The sequence below is a fragment of the Gobio gobio genome (assembly GCF_949357685.1).
Source record: "Gobio gobio genome assembly, chromosome: 18".
In the NCBI taxonomy this organism is placed as follows: Eukaryota; Metazoa; Chordata; class Actinopteri; order Cypriniformes; family Gobionidae; genus Gobio; species Gobio gobio.
Genome location: NC_137111.1, coordinates 22367448 through 22385938, shown reverse-complemented (window position 1 = coordinate 22385938; position 18491 = coordinate 22367448). Strand labels below are relative to the sequence as shown.

The 18491-nt window shown below is 37.6% G+C and overlaps 1 protein-coding gene across 1 annotated transcript; it reads right to left on the bottom strand.

Annotated features, from left to right (window-relative positions):
• Positions 1 to 8231: 8231 nt before the first annotated feature.
• LOC307141704 (legumain-like) lies at positions 8232 to 17416 on the bottom strand. The gene is made up of 5 exons (XM_079842095.1): positions 17187 to 17416; positions 10491 to 10700; positions 9636 to 9806; positions 9485 to 9552; positions 8232 to 9265 (listed from the first exon to the last, which is right to left on the bottom strand). Exons 2-5 carry the CDS (start codon positions 10686 to 10688, stop codon positions 9223 to 9225), a joined length of 480 nt encoding a protein of 159 aa, XP_079698221.1. The 5' UTR covers positions 10689 to 10700; positions 17187 to 17416; the 3' UTR covers positions 8232 to 9222.
• Positions 17417 to 18491: the final 1075 nt, after the last annotated feature.

Below are 18491 nucleotides of genomic sequence, written 5' to 3'. Positions count from 1 at the left end.
CCATGATGAACATTGTGATCTTGTAGAAACCGCTGTGAGTCAAGTTTCCTGGCTTATGAAACGTGCTGCTTTTTGGTGAGACAAGTTTAGAGGCTGAATTTGACCTTGTTCATTCTTGAATCATCACTTTTTCTGGTTTTGGATGGGCATATCCAGCTCCTACATGCATTTCTCATATTTATGTTCCATATTGGGAAACTTGCAACTATTTGTTCTTCTGTGAAACAATAAAGTGAAAAGTGACGTGACGTGTAGCCAAGTATGGTGTCCCATACTCTGGAATTTCACCCATCCAACACACCTTCATCTGAAGAAGGCCTATATTTCACATTTTACTCTCTTGTCAGGTGAGGTTAAATATTTCATTAAAATATTACATCAAAATTTCATATATATCATATGTATGTAGGCTAATCACTAAACAGAGGATACAATGAAAAATCAAAAATTGAGGCCTGGTTTCAGACAGTGCACGTATTATGCCTCTTTTTACAAGATGTAATATAAGTCTCAGGTGTCCCCAGAGTGTGTCTGTGAAGTTTCAGATTAAAATTCCTAACAGATCATTTAATATACCATTTTGAAAATGCCAATTTTTGGGTTTGAGAAAAAATGAGCTGTTTTGTGTGTGTCTCCTTTAAATGCAAATGAGCTGTTTTTCCCCACCCCCAGAGGTGAAGCCTTCACAGCTCGTGAACATGCCGTGACATTGCAGTTCTTCATCATCATGAAATATTATCATCTGCATGCGTTTTATACGGTGGCCCAGTAGTGCACAACACAACGAAATATAAAAAGCGATATGCCTATTGTGCTTTTGTGTTTTATGGACTCCATATTGTTTCTTATTCAAATGTGCTGAACGCACAAGTCTCTAGTTCATTTTTAATGAATGACACACGCAAATCAGTGGTAGTCTCTGTGTGCGCAAAGCTATTCGTAGGCTATTATTATTAATATCAATATGGCATCCCAGCAATAGGTCTGATGGCAACGTTGTGTCTCTGGCCAAAAATAGCCGCTGTAGGACGGCATAAATCGGGAACAGATGTAACATTACATTTACAAAAAATGGATTCAGATGTGCTCAATGTAGCCTTCGTCCAGTCAACTTTCATTTTTCATTTACGCACAAAATAAGGTGAGACACAACTTCTCCGCCACTTTCTCTCACATACACATTAAGCCTACCTTTCAGAAGCGCGTTAGGCTATAAAACCATTAGCCATAACCAGCAGTAAAAGTAGTCATCTTTTGTATTCATGTACAGATTTTTTTCTTTTTTTTTTTTTCGTTTTGATAATATTTTTGGATTGTACATCAGGGAGTCTGGCGCTCAATGTGGGGTGGGCGTAGTAGGCTACTGGCTACTAGAAAGTTAATTTAGATTTAGAATAATGAATGGAGTGATAACTTAATGATGGAAGTCCAATAATTCAAACGAATGTCCAAAAAATAATAATTAAATTAATTAAATGGGGGGGGGGGGGGGTATTTTTTTCTTGCCGCCCTGACTGTGCTGGCTGCCTAGTTCGCCTATAGGCACGCGCCGGCCCTGTGTATAGCCTAAAGCAGTGTTTCCCAACCTTTTTTCAGTCATGGCACCCTTTGAAAATGTTCTCCATTTTGTGGCACCCCCTCGCATACGTTACGGTTCGGATTGATCACGGTTTTAAGTTCACGGTTCCAGTACAGTTCAGTATTTGCTATGTTCAGGGAAAAAATGACCACTGTCAAATAAAAATAAAGAAAATAATAAGAACAAATAATTTAAATACAAGCAGCAGCACAAATAAATACTATTGAGCAAAGATACTAATAAAATAAACTATGCTTTTCAGGTACGTCTAACATAAGTTTTCAGGTACAGAAATTGATCAAATGTAAAATAACATTGCATATTTGAGTGTATAAATTAAAGATTAATCCTATTAAACTTACAAAAGATATTCAATCAAGAGCAGTGAGTGATGTCCTTGACAATGCTCGGATATGCGTCGTCTTTCTCGATTGTATAAAGTTTACTTAAGGCATATACAGACTATGTCTGCTAGAATACTCAAGATGGACCTGTTGACATACTTTTTGTGTGAGTTTGTCCGTTGAAGAACAAGACTTGAAAGAGAACTCAATATTTGCGCGCTGTGAGACATGTGCGCGCTCTCGGATGAGTGCATAGAGTGCATTTTCTCACAGCGCGCGTGACTTCTCATTCGCGTCTTCTGGCACGTCACCCGGGTGATGACAGCGAAAATGACTGGTCGTATTCGAACATACGGCAGCACTCGCATGCATTGAACAAAGTTTACAAAGAGATAATTATTTGAAAAATTTGAGGGGTAAAAAAAAATGATTTGAAGGACTTTTATACGGCACCCCTGCTCTCGTCAGTCAGACGGCACCCCGTTTGGGAAACACGATTTACCGATTGTACTTTTTGTGATTCACAACCAGAAACTATCTTGCATCTTTTTTGGCATTGTGGTCATACAAGAAAACTTTGGCAAGATATTTGCCAGTTCATTGTAAACAATATATATAAAGATTTTGAGCTCTATTTCAAGGATGTTTTGTTTGGGTTTTTCAGTTATGAGAAGCAAGATGAAAATATTTTTTTTCTTTGCAACCTAATAATTTTTCTTGCTAAATATTTTATCCACAAATGTAAAACTATTAAAGTTACCCCCAATTTTTCTCACTTTCAAGAAGATGTTAAGATCTATATTAAATCTATATCTACCTCTTGCAACAAAAAGGCTACTAAAACTCTGAATGTATGCTCAAATTGTGGCGTTTTTGTTTAATTAATGTATTGGTAATTAATATAATGTTGTTGCTTCTTTCGGGTTTTTTTTTTTTTTCTCATTTCATTATTATTATTTTATATTTTGTGGGAAGACTTGTGTTTAATTGATGCTTCCTCATCTGTTTATTTATTTTCATTTTTATTTATTTATTTTTCTCCAAACTCAAATTATGTAATGTTTCTCCGTCCCTGAACCTCTGGCTATGTTTTCTGGTTTATGGCTTCACCTTTGCATATTGTAAGTGAATGTTTAATAAAAAAAATAAAATAAAAAAAACACGATTTACCGACATGCGCAGTTGAACCTGCGTGACGTCAGTGTGACGTAGGCTGCAAATTGGTCTATACGCACTTGACATAAAGTATAAAAGCAGGGCTGTTTCTGGAACTTCACTAAATCTTCCTCTTAGATTCTAAAGGCAACAACCAAACCAAGGTGAGTTTTTTTTTTTTTTTGGAACAAAAACCTACTGAATAACATTTCTAATCTAAAGTGTCTTTTGTCTTTAAAATGCATTTAGAACAGTGTGTAGCAAATGAGTGCAGTGCTAATTCGTTTCAGGTTCATCATGGCAATGCTGAGAAGTTTTCTGCTTCTTTTCACTATCTTCTTAATGGGGAATGCAGAAGGTGAGACATTTATTTGCAAAAACTCTTGCTATTCCATTTTAAAAGCATTTTGGAAATATTTACATGATTAATTGGGGGTTTAAAGTGTCTAAAGCAGGGTTCCTCAAACTCGGTCCTGGAGGGCCACTGTCCTGCAGAGTTTAGCTCCAACCCTGATCAAACACACCTGAGCAGGTTAATCAAGGTATTCAGGATCACTAGAAAATCACAGGAAGGTGTGTTTGATCAGGGTTGGAGCTAAACTCTGCAGGATGGTTGCCCTCCAGGACCGAGCTTGATGAACCCTGGTCTAAAGTATACATTTTCAGCACATAATCACACAAACAAATCTAAGCCACATAAAATAATAATAAAATTAAAGCATTCTTTGCTGTGAATATTACAAGATCCCTAACATTTATGTTCTGGTGCAGTTGAATGCCCCCGTAGATGGTCAAATTTTGGAGACCGGTGTTACAAGTTCTTCGCTCAGTCGGTTACCTGGGTCACAGCAGAGGTAATGTGTTAGTTACAACAAGGTGATGTGGTCATTATATTAGGTGTCTTTAACTACATCACTGAATCAAATGACTGATTAAATGTTATTACATTAGTATTCAAAGACGCTTGTATAAAGTAAACCTTTATTTTCTGCAAATAAATAATACAGAAGACTGAGTAAATAATCAATCAGAGCAGACCGTTTGCAAATGACTAAAGTTGTTTAAAAAGTCACTTATGCTTTATGCCAAAAAAAGATCACATTTTGTATTGACAATGAGAATCTGTCTCTTTAGAGAAACTGCCAAAGTCTTGCCGACGCAAATCTGGCATCTGTGCATGATAAACTGGAAAATGATTTCCTGCTGAGTCTGTTGCCTTCTTCCTCCACACGTTCTTGGATTGGTGGTCATGATGGTGAAGAAGTAAGTTAAATGGTGTGTCCTAAAGAGACACAATTGTTTGTCTAAACTGAAATTTCTGCTTTAAACATGTAACCGCAAAGTTTCTAATGAGGATGGTTTAACGCTGAACTTACTGAAGTCTGAGTACAGAGCACTGTCTTCACCCTTTAGGAAGGACAGTGGCTGTGGAGTGATGGATCTGTGTATAACTTTACCAACTGGAGCTCTGGAGAACCTAACAATCTGGGTATCGAGAACTGTGGGGAGATAAACTGGACCTGTGAGAATGCTGTCTGATTTTTGAATACTTGCTATTATCATTTACAATACTCTAATTTCATATCATGCGATAACATGAAATGGCTCATTTGGACGTCACAATGTGCTTTAAGTTGAACATTCCATTTTATTTTTATTGTAAGCCCACCATAATAATCAGAATAACTGCTTTCATATTTCCACCCTACAGCTAACCGTTCTTGGAACGACGCATCCTGTTCACACCAAATGGGCTATATTTGTGCCTGTTCAGGCCTGTGAGACTGTGCAGTAATGCTGCTCCAGTTACTTTGTACACTCTTATCTTTACCAAAAATTCTTTTACTTCATTTAAATCTTTTCTAAGCTTTAATCTCTTCTCAATACCTGCTCTGAAACATTCCTATAATCAATAAAAGCATTGATACCGCAAACCTTGTGTTGTGGAGTTAAATATTCGTGTGTATTTATAAAGAATATTGCGTCGCAAGGTTTAAGGAGGTTATTAGAATTGCATTGAATGAGGTCTTCACCAGGGGAGGGGTTTAAGCGCTGCACACAGCTGCTTCATCAGTGACAAACACTAGAAGATATCTCAGTTCATTTTACATGAAACTACATAACATTCAAGTGACAAGTTTATCTTGAAGAATAAAAGAGCTTGGGTTTTTTATTCAATGACATTTATTTAAAGCTGCATATTCACTTAGACCTTAATCTCTCACAAAATGGCACTCATAAATACAAGATGTAGTTTGTGATCGTGATGACTCCGATTGTTCGACTATTACAATTTAATAATACTTAAATTGATATGTCATCCTCAATAAACCCGTCTCTGGCATGTTGCCTCCGATCCTTCGACTATTCCGATCTATTATGACCTGTAAAGTTTCCAGAATAATAATCATATGCTGTTTGTTAATTGGCCAGAGGAGAACTGGCACCCCGACTGAGCCTGGTTTCACCAAAGGTTTATTTTTCTCCATTAGGTCACCTGATGGGGTTTTGGTTTCCTTGCCTCTGGCTTGGTGTGCTCAGTTGGGGACAACATTTTTCAACTAAATATTGAAATCTAATTATTAAACTAAATTAACCATATAAACTTAATTACTGATCTAAAGCCCACATTGTCACTGTATGATCAGTTCATTTAAATTATGACATCACCGTTTTTTCCAGAATGGCTAGACGGCTGAATAAAATTATGCTGCATTATTTTCCTGTTTAACACTCTAAAGCTGCTTTGAAACAATCTGCATTGTTAAAAGCGCTATATAAAGTTGACTTGACTTGATTTAGTGGGAACAGGCTAATATGAATGGAGATCAGTTACATTCCTCAAATTTAATAGTGATTCAGAAATATGATTAGGCTACCTGATCAAGCAGTAATCCGGGAGCAGGAGGTAAGGCACAGGAGAGCATCAAGTCCCAGGTTTGGGGGTATTCCAGATAGCAGGTTGTGTGACATACCTGGTATGTTTAAGGGTAAGTTAGCAGATAACATCAACTTTCGGTTCCAAAATGACTAAACAAAAAAATAAACCTTTACAGCTGTTATCCCTGCGAGCACAGACTGTTATTTAGTTTAATCAATCTTTTTATTATATAATTGGTATTAAACCAATAATATAGTTCTTATTCACAGTGATTAAACATTACTTTAATTTCACAACCACTAATTTGGTGGCGATATGTAAATAGCCATTAAAGAAGTATGGTGTGCTTTTTTCTTAGTGTCCGTTTCCATGGTGACTTGTCTCAGTTGAGAATTAACCGCGAACATACTCTGGGTTGACACAGTTCAAATGGCTAAGCAGAGGAGAGCTTGGATGACTGCAGTGGAGTGAAAGGTCATGTTTTTTAAGCGTCCAAGTAGTTTGAGGAGTTAAAGCTAACAAGCTGAGTTTTGAGTATGTAAAGTTCAGATTGTGATTATTAGGTTTTTTTTCTCTTGATAATTTTAGGCAATTCTTAACTTTTGACTTGATATAATGGGCAAAAAACGGAAGAATCAGTCCCTTCAAGAAAGCGTTATATTAGCTGGACACCTCGTGGAAGAGAGCTGCATGGAATCGGCTGATCTGGATAAAAATATTAATATTGAAACCAATATTGTGCCGATGAAGAGGTTTTTGCAAGGCCTGTTTGCGCTACTCCATCCAAGAATCTAGCGACGAGCTCAAAAGGCAGGAACGAAGTTTCTTTACATTACTTGATTCGATCCAAAAGCTTTGTTTTATGTAGGCCTATAGCCTAAAGCACTAATGTTTCATACATTATAACACTTTCCAGATCGTCTTTTGCAACCGACATGCGCAGTTGAACCTGCGTGACGTCAGTGTGACGTAGGCTGTAAATTGGTCTATATCATTGATTGTTCCGACGCCCATCGTCTGTGCACGTATGCAGCACAGAAATCCCGTGTGTATATTAGATCTGTGTACTAAAGTGACTGCTACTGCTATATCTGCTGTTAATATGAATCAAACAACAAAAGATAAACAGAAAATCCCTCACTGCTCTTGACTGAACGAATGTTGGTAGCTTTATTAAGAACACATTTCTTACTTGAATGCTGCTGTTAAATGCTCTGGAGAGGAGATAAACATGGCGGACTTTGTACAGCTCTTTGAGGACGGGGTCTTTGCTAATAAGGCAGTGTCCATCAACACTCGTGGGCGGGGCCTGTGAAATGTGACGTCACTTTGCCAGGAATCTGCAAATGGCTTGTTCTGAGCGAGACACTGATTTATGGGGATTAAGAAAAGGAGAGGGTGGATTTTTACCAATATAGGGTGGTTGTGTACACACACTGCCAAACACACATTTATGTTCAAACCATGTACACCATGTAAAAGTGAATTTCGCATAATAGGTCCCCTTTAAGCCAGGATTAGGCCTTAGTTCAATTAGGGCATTTAGGTAGCTTTTATAAACATGCCTTCGAAAAAAATACTAATGGTGTGCATCTTGAGACAAAACAATGGCACCAACATATTTTAAGATATCTCAGTTCAGTTAAATCATGCATTTTAGTCTGGGCCTAGGGTTAAGCCTTGTCTGGGGAAACTGGGGGTGAGTGTATTAGGCTACATAAGAAACTTGCAGCCTTCAGTCAAATTGGTAGGTTTTTAGATAAAAAGCGGAAGAACTGCAAACATATTGTTTATTTTACCAGTAAATTATATTGTAGCTCATGAAACTCCAATCTAAACAGATCACAGCTCTACAGCAAAAAGATGAGGACCGGGAATACCCCACAAGAGCTGCAGTTTTGGAGATGCTCTGACCCAGTCGTCTAGCCATCACAATTTGGCCCTTGTCAAACTTGCTCAAATCCTTACACTTGCCCATTTTTCCTGCTTCTAACACATCAACTTTGAGGACAAAATGTTCACTTACTGCCTAATATATCCCACCGACTAACAGGTGCCGTGATGAAGAGATAAGTGTGATTCACTTCAACGGTCATAATGTTGTGCCTGATCGGTGTATAATGTATTTATTTGATTTTATTTTTGTTGCTATGCGGTATATGATACAAGAATCAATGAAATCAAATAAAAAAATGTCCCTCTAGTAACATCTATTCAGTTGTCAACAGAATAAAGCTATAACTTGGACTGAAAGAAAATGAAAAGACAAATTCCAATCAATTCAGGTTTATTATTATAATCAATAACTCACTGCTTAACAGATGATACATTGAAAAGAGGGCTGATAGTAGTTCAGTGTATTGTTTAGCCCATGTTGTCAGTGTGAACTCACTTTTCCTACAGAGCTCAATCTTAAATTACACCTCTCCTTAGTTCAGTGGTTTGAGGCTTCAGTTTGCTCTAAACAGAGGGCACTTGATATAATAGCACAGCCTGACACATCCACCATTGCACTAAACACACCTGCTCATTAACTGCTCAAAGTGCAGCTGTTTTTGAGCAGTGATCTCAGTTATTTAAGACACTTTTTAAGTATGACCACAGACTTCAGGTAGCTACGTTTGATAGATATACATTTAGTCAGATAAGAGCTCCTTTGAGTCACTACTGGAGATAAATTGGGTATGTTCATGGCTCAGTCAACAAGGTGATGAACACCAGCTTAAAATAAAAATTCAAAATATTCGTGCAATATGCCGCTAAATGTGTCAAGCTAGTGTTTGTTTAAAATAGTTTGAATGCATTTGGACTTCATTCTCTAAATGGACCTGTAAATGCTTTGGTTTCCAAACTTAACATAACTGAGGTCCCAAAAAACATGCTTTAATTTCAAACGTCATTGTGTCATTCTAAATCTGTCCTGCCAAAAATCTGTTGTTCTCATTGATGAGGCATCTGATGAAAAAACAAACAAAACATACACACACGATACATGTATAAAAAGTTAACAGCCCAAAGTGTTTGTCAGGAATCGCTGGGCACTATCTTAAAGCAGATTTCTTTCTTTAAAAAAAAAATAAAGATCAGTAAAACATCCCATAAAAAAAAAAAATTAAAAGTGCAAATCCTCATTAAAAAGAAACCTTTTCAAAAAGATTCAAATCAAAGCTGTGTGTGTCGATACAGATTTCTTCCACAATCAGATTCTTATGTGCAGGAGTAGTTCGTCCAATAAAAGTCCTCTGAGGCTCAAATTCACATTTCTATTGTCTGAAGTAACAAATGTCATCCATGGCTGCTGTGATTCTGTGGGAATGGAGAGATATGAGATTTAAAATCACAAATAATATTGAGCCAATGAGCTCTCACATCCCACAAGTAATCTTTACATAACTCACTAGCGCAGGCAGAGGGCGCTGTTTAATTATGGAAACACACTTCACAAGCTTTATCGTTTACAAAGTTTAGACATCAGAGTCTAGAGAAAAGCAATAAGAGGTGTGAAAAAAGGAAACGTGTTTTTACCTCCAAGCCTGGTATCCTCCCTCACACAGGTTTACTAAAGCATACAGGTGTCTCAGAGCATATTCATACTGAAACAAGAGAGAAAAGATGTCACACACACACACAAACAGTGAGCACACCACAACTAATGATGCAGAAAGCCCGTTTGTACCTCCTGCTGGTGCCAGTTGAAGCAGTGCTCCTTGTAGTGCTTGATGGCTGTTTTGTAACATTCATACTGTGTGAGATCTTCACGTCCATTCAGATAACCCTGCACTTCATCCTTCTCCTGCACCACATGCTCCACGATCTTACGCATAGTGTTACCAAGCAGCTCCCGCACCTACACACACACACACACAAAAAAAATTAGCACAAAACCATTATAATATGATCATATTGACTGAAATCTATGACTCTGACATAAGTTTGGGGTCTGTAAGATTTTTATGTTTTTGAAAGAAGTCTCCATGTTCACCAAGGAAGGATGCATTTATTTGGTCAAAAATACAGTAAAAACAGTCATATTGTGTAATCTTATACATTATTTTACATTTTAAATATCCATTTTAATATTTTTAAATCTAATTTATTCTGAATGTTCAGCAGGTATTAGGCTACTGTAGTCTTCAGTGTCACATGATGCTTCAGAAATCATTCTAATATGCTGATTTGGTGCTTTTTTAAATATTATTATTATTATGCTTAGTGAAAACAATTGTGCTGCTTAATATTTTTGTGGAAACCATGATACATTTTTTCAGAATTCTTAGATGAATAAAAAGTCAAAAGAACAGAATTTATTTGAAATCGAAATATTTTGCAACAATATACAGTTAATACATTTGCTATAACTTTTTAACAAATTAATGTGTCCTTGTTAAATAAAAGAGAAAATTAAATAAAAGAAATAAAAAATTACGGACCCCAAACTTTTGAACAGTAGTGTACAACTTTTAACACTTAAAACAAATGTAAATAAATAATTATCTATGGAAAATGATAAGTAAATAATGGTGCTTCAAACCTGTAGATGTGCATGGATGTCTTTCATGTAACCAACAACAGCCTCAATGTCATTGGTCTTTGCGAGTTTTCTCTTCATGATTGCAAGGGGCACATCAGGGCTGCTCATGAGGTCAGGTTCAGTGATCACAGGCAACGACACAGGCTCGGCTGCCTTATCAAGACCTTTAGAGTTACCCTGGAACGCCATCACCTTCATGTGGGACAGCGTCTAAAACACAAACAAACCACAACAGTTACATTGGCAAGTACAGACATGCAGACACTACACAGAAGAGCGTTTATCAGACACGTCCTTGTCAATAAAGTATACAGAACTTCAAATGGAATCTTCCGGAACTAGCTGAGAATATATGACAGACGCTAGACCAAGAAGGAATTTACAGCATCTCAATATTCATCATATTTTTACTAAACTAATCCATATTCAGGATGCCACTCACAGTTGCTAGGGACCATACGATGAGCAAAGTTCATAAGCACAGAAATGGTAAATGATTATTTATTCCTTTTTTCACTGTAACTTCCTTCCAGTCAGGGTACTAAAATAACTTTTTGCAACAGCTGGAGAACTAGTAAACTGTGAATTTACCAGCCATTAATAATTTTGCATTATATTCATCAAAGCTCGGTTTCACAGACAAGGCTTAGATTAAAGATGCACTATGTAACTTTTCCATCCACTAGAGGTCGCCTGTTCAAAACAAAGGCGTAGTTTGATGATGCCACGTTTGAGCGCAGAATCTCGGGACATGTTAGCCTAGAAATCTAGACGCACCCTAGCGGCAGAACATTTATTTTGGCTCGAGTGTAGTCTAGCAACTCTCGGTAGACCTGAGAGCTGGAAAAACCAAACTCTTGTCAGGCCAATCACAGCGTGTGTAGAGTCTAAGGCTGGGCAATTTTATAGATTCTGCGATATAAATCGATATTTTTTTCTCCCAAGAAAGTATCGATTTTTAAGCCGCGAGTATCGATACATAAGTCCCATTCAAATCCCTGTTTACCCCCATTTGCGTTGCAGGAAGAGCGATTTGGTCAGCCAGCCGCTAGTATCGCTGTAGAGCAAGTTACCCGTACTACTAACTTTACACAGACGCCGACGTCTAACGTTACCTCTTCTTGTTTACGGAGTCAGAGCGAGGAGATTCAAAAAAAATGGCAGTGAATATAAATCCAGCGCCTTCGTGCTTAAAAGCAGATGTGTGGGAGCACTTTGGGTTTAAAAAGAAGAAGGAAAGCGACGACTTGGACTCAGGGGTCAACAACATGAGTTGCCCGCGGGTCTGTTCTAAAAATAGCTCACCATAGCAGCTGCGTTCAGTTGCTTCCGTGTTAATTTAAGCGCAGGGCTCCAGACTGAAGCCGAATATATACTAGTGTCTGTAAATAATAAACTGCAAAATACTATTTAAATATTACTCCTGCATGTTCTGTGTCTGTGTGGATGACGGGCGCAGCGCGCGCGCAATCGCTCTTGTAGTCTCTGCCGACACGAACGCATAAACTGTCACTTCATGAGAATTTACCGTTTCATTTGAGAAAACTGGGCGCGTCTCAATCAGCTCCTGGTTCAGTAGTTAGGGCACTGATCAGGACATAAGTCAATGGGCTGACTCCCTGATCAGTGCCCTGACTGAACTAGGGAGATGATGAGACGCGCACCCAGTGTCATATCATGAACACAGACACTGGTAATCACGGCAACCCGTCAAAATAAAAGTTCGGTTTAACGTGAAGAGATTGACTACAGATTGTAGCCTACAGTAAATTTATCTACGTCTCTATGTAATAATAATACGTCTCTACTACTAATAATAATGATAATAATAATGAAATAAATAATTATAATTATTAATGTTGCTTATTTTTCACTTGATCTTTCATTTATAAACAATGTTTACTTTTAAACAGCATACAGCCTTTACATGTTTATGTATTATTTACTTATGATTATCATCATGTATAATAAAACATTTAAAAAAAATAGTGGTATTGTACAGACTACTACTATACTCTTTCAGGTGTAAAACAATTTGGATAGTTGTTAATATGAGGATTATGATGCATTATTTAAGAGTTTTAAGTAGCTCTCAAATGAAAAAAGGTTGGAGACCCTTGACTTAGACAAAGCATCGCGGTTGGTTTGCAAGCTGTGTGACACAAACGTGAAATACTCTGGAAATACAACCAAGTGTCAGTGTCAAGCTAAAAAAAGCTGTCAAAGAAACTGTTCAGAACAGGCCACTTGCTGCAATTTTTAAAACTCCATTGTTAATTGCAATACTGCACTTTATTACTTTTCAAAGGCTTGTAAGCTACAGTTTGTTTTCAATAAATGGAACTCATTTTCCCAACACATCTTTGATTCATTTTGTCCAGCATTTGCAAGCTGTAGACTCTCTGTCCAGTCAGAGACATAGTGTAATTGATGATTTTAGTTCAGTTAATTCAATCCAAGTGAATGAAACCCTCACAAGATGTCACCAAAATCACTCTGTCCCCTTTAAATCTTTCAGAAAATGATGTAAGTGTATAGAATTATATCGAATCGTATCGAATCGTATCGTTGGCTGAATATTGTGTATCGTAAGATTAGTGTATCGCTACAGCCCTAGTAGAGTCGGTGGGCGGGCTTAACATAATGACGGCACGTCACGGAGGTTCTGCGTGCTACTCGTAAACAAAGAAGCTGGCGAACAGCGGCCTTTCGAATCGGCTTTGGCCGCGACTCTGGAAGACTTGGAGTTAAGCTTTTCTTTGAGAAAAGAACAAAGAACGGCACTGAAGTCATTCTTAAGAAAAGAAGATGTGTTCTGCCGATCAGATTCTGCGAAAGTCTATCGACTAACGTTAGCTCGGCTTCACCTTCTTCGCTCTGATTGGTTGTGGCGCTCATGGCGCTACCCAATTGCGTGCAGAGGGAATTTGAAAGACAACCGTTTATCCCGCCCCTCAGATTGAGCCCTGTCAATGGTGAGTTTCCAGACCAAACATCTTGTGGATCTGGCTTGTCAGGCTTGGGACATATGGTCTTCACCTCACAGCCGGTGGAAAAGAAATCGCAATAGGACTCGGGCAGAAATCATGTTCATGGATGCGATTTATTAACGTTACCGTAGTATGAAGCAGAGCAGGACCGAGTGTTGTGGAGCTGAGCAAGGCCGCTGGAGTGATTGTTAATGAGAAGAGTGGCGGGACTTTTATTATGGCAGTCACAAGCGCCACTTCCGGTTTTCCGGTCATGAGTATGAGGTAACGCAACTCTGTTTATCATATTAGATACATCTGAGTGTGTTGAAAATCATGTTATGACGTTACTTTGTGCGTTCGCTCGGCGGCTGCTATGACACTTGTTGCACACTGCAGTGAGAGTGAAGCGTTTCTGCAGAATAAAACCGGAAAACGAGGGTAACGCAATCAACAGGCGACTCCCTCACACTGGCCTAGTGCCTAGTGGCCTAGTGGTTGATATTTTACTGAAAAATGTTTTACATAGAGCAGCTTTAAGTCAGAATTAGGCTTTAAACCTCTGGGGTTCTTCATTTATGGGTCACACTCAGGACCGGAGGGCGGGATTAAGATAAAAAAAAACACTTGAGTAAAATCAATGAAATATATTTTTGTTCAATAATATTTTCTCTTTTGGTGTTTTTAGATACTTTTTTTTTATTTATAATTCATATTTATGCAATAATTATGACCCATTTTTTCCCCATTGAATATAATTTAAAAAAAATGATATATAATTTTTAAAAACATTTTTTTATTAAAGCTGTATTTCATTTTAGAGTCAAACCTAGGCCTCATGAAAGCAATTTTTTAAATGAGATCGGTGCCATCCGGTGGACACATTGAGCATTTTCTATCACGCAATAGCACATTTTTACCACTATAGTGGATCTTGCGTTTTATAAAAAAAAAAAAAAGTACAAAATCGTAGCTTCATCGGAATGGTCCGAAACTTGGTGACTTTATTGGTACTTGGTATATGAACACCCCAAAACATTGGGGACAGGATTTGAAAAGTTTAAGTGGTCGTAAAAAAAAAAAAAAGTAACACTCAGGACCTTCGGGTCAAAAATGACCCCCATAGGAGGAAATTAATGGTAAATTCGTTTTTTTGTGCATACAATCTACAAATCAGCCAGAATGCAGAAAAACAGTGACTCAACAGTGAAGGGGTGAATCTCTAAAACATCAAGAGTGCAAAACAGACCAAAATAAAACAAAACACACACACACACACACACACACACAAATTAACGCATGCCATTCCAAAAGCTAATTGTGTTTTTGTGGGTTTGAGTTTGTCTGTTTTGCACTCTTGATGGATCCAGTATACTGATATACATCCGGCTTACACCCAACTGTTTACTTTCACTTGAGACATGTTTACATGAATATGGGCATTTTGACATAATTGCATGTGTATTCAACCAAGCGCAATATATGTGAAAGAGAACCGAACTTGCGATCGCATGCTAAGAGATGCGGCTTTCCGAGTTATTTTTTACTTTCAGTTTATTGCGCTCTATTGTCTCGTTCATGCATGTCAATAGTGCTGTGCTACATGTGTATATTTACATACTGCGATACACACAATATAGCAAAATCTACAAGACGACATTACATACCATCGCCACGATATATAACGTCATACCGCCCAGCCCTATTGTGACGTATACCAGAGAGTGACAGATTATCGAAATGGAGAAAAAAGTAGGGCGGCGACTAGTTATTATGTTGTTGATTGGATTTTGAGATGTGGGCGGAGTTTAAACAGATTAAATGATTGGATAATGACTGCATGTCACCAGAGAGTGGTCTGTTTTTTTTCACTGGGGGATCCGGTTATGAAACATTATGAGGTTAAAATGTTGTTGTTTTTTTAAATGAAGCAAATGCATGGATGAATTGTTCACAATAAGATCTATAATATGCATTTAGCACATTTTAATGCATTTATCTGCATTTTAAGTAAATTGTCAATAAAGAGCACAATGGCCCAAACACAACTGACATGATGGATTAAATGCCACTACAGGCCTAATAATGTAAATATTGTTGTCACAGTGATGTTGGTGCATCACAGTGAAGTATCATTGGCAGTCATCCTCACAAATTGCATACACAACTCATCACCATGACAACTGGCTTTGACCTCACCACGTTCAGATCTGTGGAACTGATCCACATCAAAACAGTGTGAGTGATGGATTATGCAAAAGCAAATCAGCCATGAATAAAACTAAAGGGACACTCTTTTAAATCAGTCAGTAACTTTATTTCCTACAGTTGGGCAGTGGAGAACACACATACACTCCTCCTGCTTCTGCACACAGTTGCGCAACTGATCTGGAATCTCTTCAGAAACAAGCCCCAGCATGGCAGCCTGACGGGTACAGCGACACACCCAAAAATCAACAATACCTACAATCACCTTTCTTTCTTTCTCTCTCACTCTCCCAGAAGTCACCCATGATCAACAACGCATTAGCTAAGAACATTAGAGCAGGAGTCCCTCTGTCTCACTCCACCTCCTCCAAACCCTGCAGGTCTCCTATCTGTTTCAGGTTAATGTACAAACCTGCTCAAGGTCTTTGAGCAACACATGTATGACAGATAAGAATGTCTGAGGTGATACAAAATAGGCGGGGAAATGGGAAATCAAAATGCATCAAGTTTGTAGGACCGGAATATTTGTATTTATGTTGGTTTCAAGCATTTAAAAAAAGTTATAACATGATTGGTTTTTAAATAAAAATCATGATTTAATCATTCTAATAAATGTCATGTGGAGTAACCCACAAGTAAAAAGTAATATTTTTCAGGCACCTTGATTACAAGGTTAAGTGTTAAACATTATTTTCCAAAAGGTTTTTATATTTCATTATAGAAAGAAAGAAAGAAAGAAAGAAAGAAAGAAAGAAAGAAAGAAATGTAACCATGAATATCATTAAGATTTCATAGATATACTTTTTTTTTGGTTGCCTTAGCTAACCTTAACCTTTTGTCATATTATATATAGCCTTACTGACCTATTGACAGTCATGAGGGTCTACAGGGGTCCTCTCTGTGATATCATTTCCTGTTTATGGTTGTCACATGACAACAAATGGCTTCCTGCACACTGGTTGCATCACACTGACATTGATTTTATGGAAAAAAGTTTTTAAAATATGTATCATGATTTAAATCAAAACTGTTTCAGTGGTTATTTTCTAAAATACATTTTTTTTTTTAAATTAAAGATCATGCCAAACTACTTATGCCAACATTTAATTTTTCAAGAATTTCAACAGTCCCACAAAAATATGATTTAATTCAGAAATTATCTGCAATTCATTGTCTGTGTGAATTGCATTTATGTAAATTTTAAATAGATCCTAACAAAAACGTCACTGACTTAAATATATGCGGTTAGTAAATGAGAACAACAACAACAACACCAAAAAAAGAAAGAAAAAAAGAAAGAAAGAGAGAGCAAGACGCATACTAGCCTACTGAAAGTAATATCCGAAAATATGCTACTACAATATATCAAGGAGCAGGAGCACAAACTTTAATTATTAAACCCACAACATAAACACTGGCGCTAAATACGAGTAAATAAAGTTCTAACTTTAGTTCTGACTTTGCGTTATACGCATTACACAAGATTTAATGTCATTGGCAGACTGGGTAGGGCTGTTACCTGTAACTTCTGGATCCCTCAGTTTCCTTGTTCGGCGCTGTAAAATCCTTTACATCGGACAGTCCATGTGAATCTGCTCTGGACGGTTCAGGTGAGGCATTTCCACATTATTCCAGTTTTCTTAGGAAACTCTTGTTCTTCAGAGAGCAGTCAGTCTTGAACGTTCCATGCAGACTGTGCTCTCCTCTTGCTTCAAATACTCCTCTCTGCTTAATCCTCAAGAGGCTCCAGGTGAGAATTTTAAGGGAGTTTCCAAACACTGTCAGGTCCTTGAGCTCTCAGTGGCGCCACCCCGCGGCCACAGAATGAACAGACACGCGCACATTCTGTACACATGATTACGTAACAATGATTAAAGGGCGTGTGACTGATTTATATGTCATTAATGACTTGCAGGATGTATTGCTATGGAGATGCTTAGTCATCCAGGACATAGTTTATGAAATTGTACATGACATTAAAATTAATTAAATAATTATTTTAAAAATAACTTTACTAGCAGGCCTACGATAAAAATACAAAAAGATGTTAGTGTCTTTCATCAACACTTTCACTTACAATCTCTTATTTTTAAGCGTCTGGGTATGTAGACAATTCAGTTTTAGTCCAGGATTTAGCAGTTTAATCGATATCAGCCAATCTGCTGTTGGCATTACCACAACATCATATATCAAAGAGCATGTCGTCATTCCCGCCACAATCACGGTCATGATTATGGAGTTGCATGTACAAACACAATCCCACCATGATGAACATTGTGATCTTGTAGAAACCGCTGTGAGTCAAGTTTCCTGGCTTATGAAACGTGCTGCTTTTTGGTGAGACAAGTTTAGAGGCTGAATTTGACCTTGTTCATTCTTGAATCATCACTTTTTCTGGTTTTGGATGGGCATATCCAGCTCCTACATGCATTTCTCATATTTATGTTCCATATTGGGAAACTTGCAACTATTTGTTCTTCTGTGAAACAATAAAGTGAAAAGTGACGTGACGTGTAGCCAAGTATGGTGTCCCATACTCTGGAATTTCACCCATCCAACACACCTTCATCTGAAGAAGGCCTATATTTCACATTTTACTCTCTTGTCAGGTGAGGTTAAATATTTCATTAAAATATTACATCAAAATTTCATATATATCATATGTATGTAGGCTAATCACTAAACAGAGGATACAATGAAAAATCAAAAATTGAGGCCTGGTTTCAGACAGTGCACGTATTATGCCTCTTTTTTCAAGATGTAATATAAGTCTCAGGTGTCCCCAGAGTGTGTCTGTGAAGTTTCAGATTAAAATTCCTAACAG

What these genes read in the sequence shown, in the direction of transcription:
- LOC307141704 (XM_079842095.1), bottom strand. Translation starts at nt 10,688, where the DNA reads ATGAAGGTGATGGCGTTCCAGGGTAACTCTAAAGGTCTTGATAAGGCA. An exon ending in ACATCCATGCACATCTACAG is followed by an intron (nt 9,807 to 10,490) that starts GTTTGAAGCACC and finishes GTGTGTGTGTAG; the next exon opens with GTGCGGGAGCTGCTTGGTAA. An exon ending in TCAACTGGCACCAGCAGGAG is followed by an intron (nt 9,553 to 9,635) that starts GTACAAACGGGC and finishes CTCTTGTTTCAG; the next exon opens with TATGAATATGCTCTGAGACA.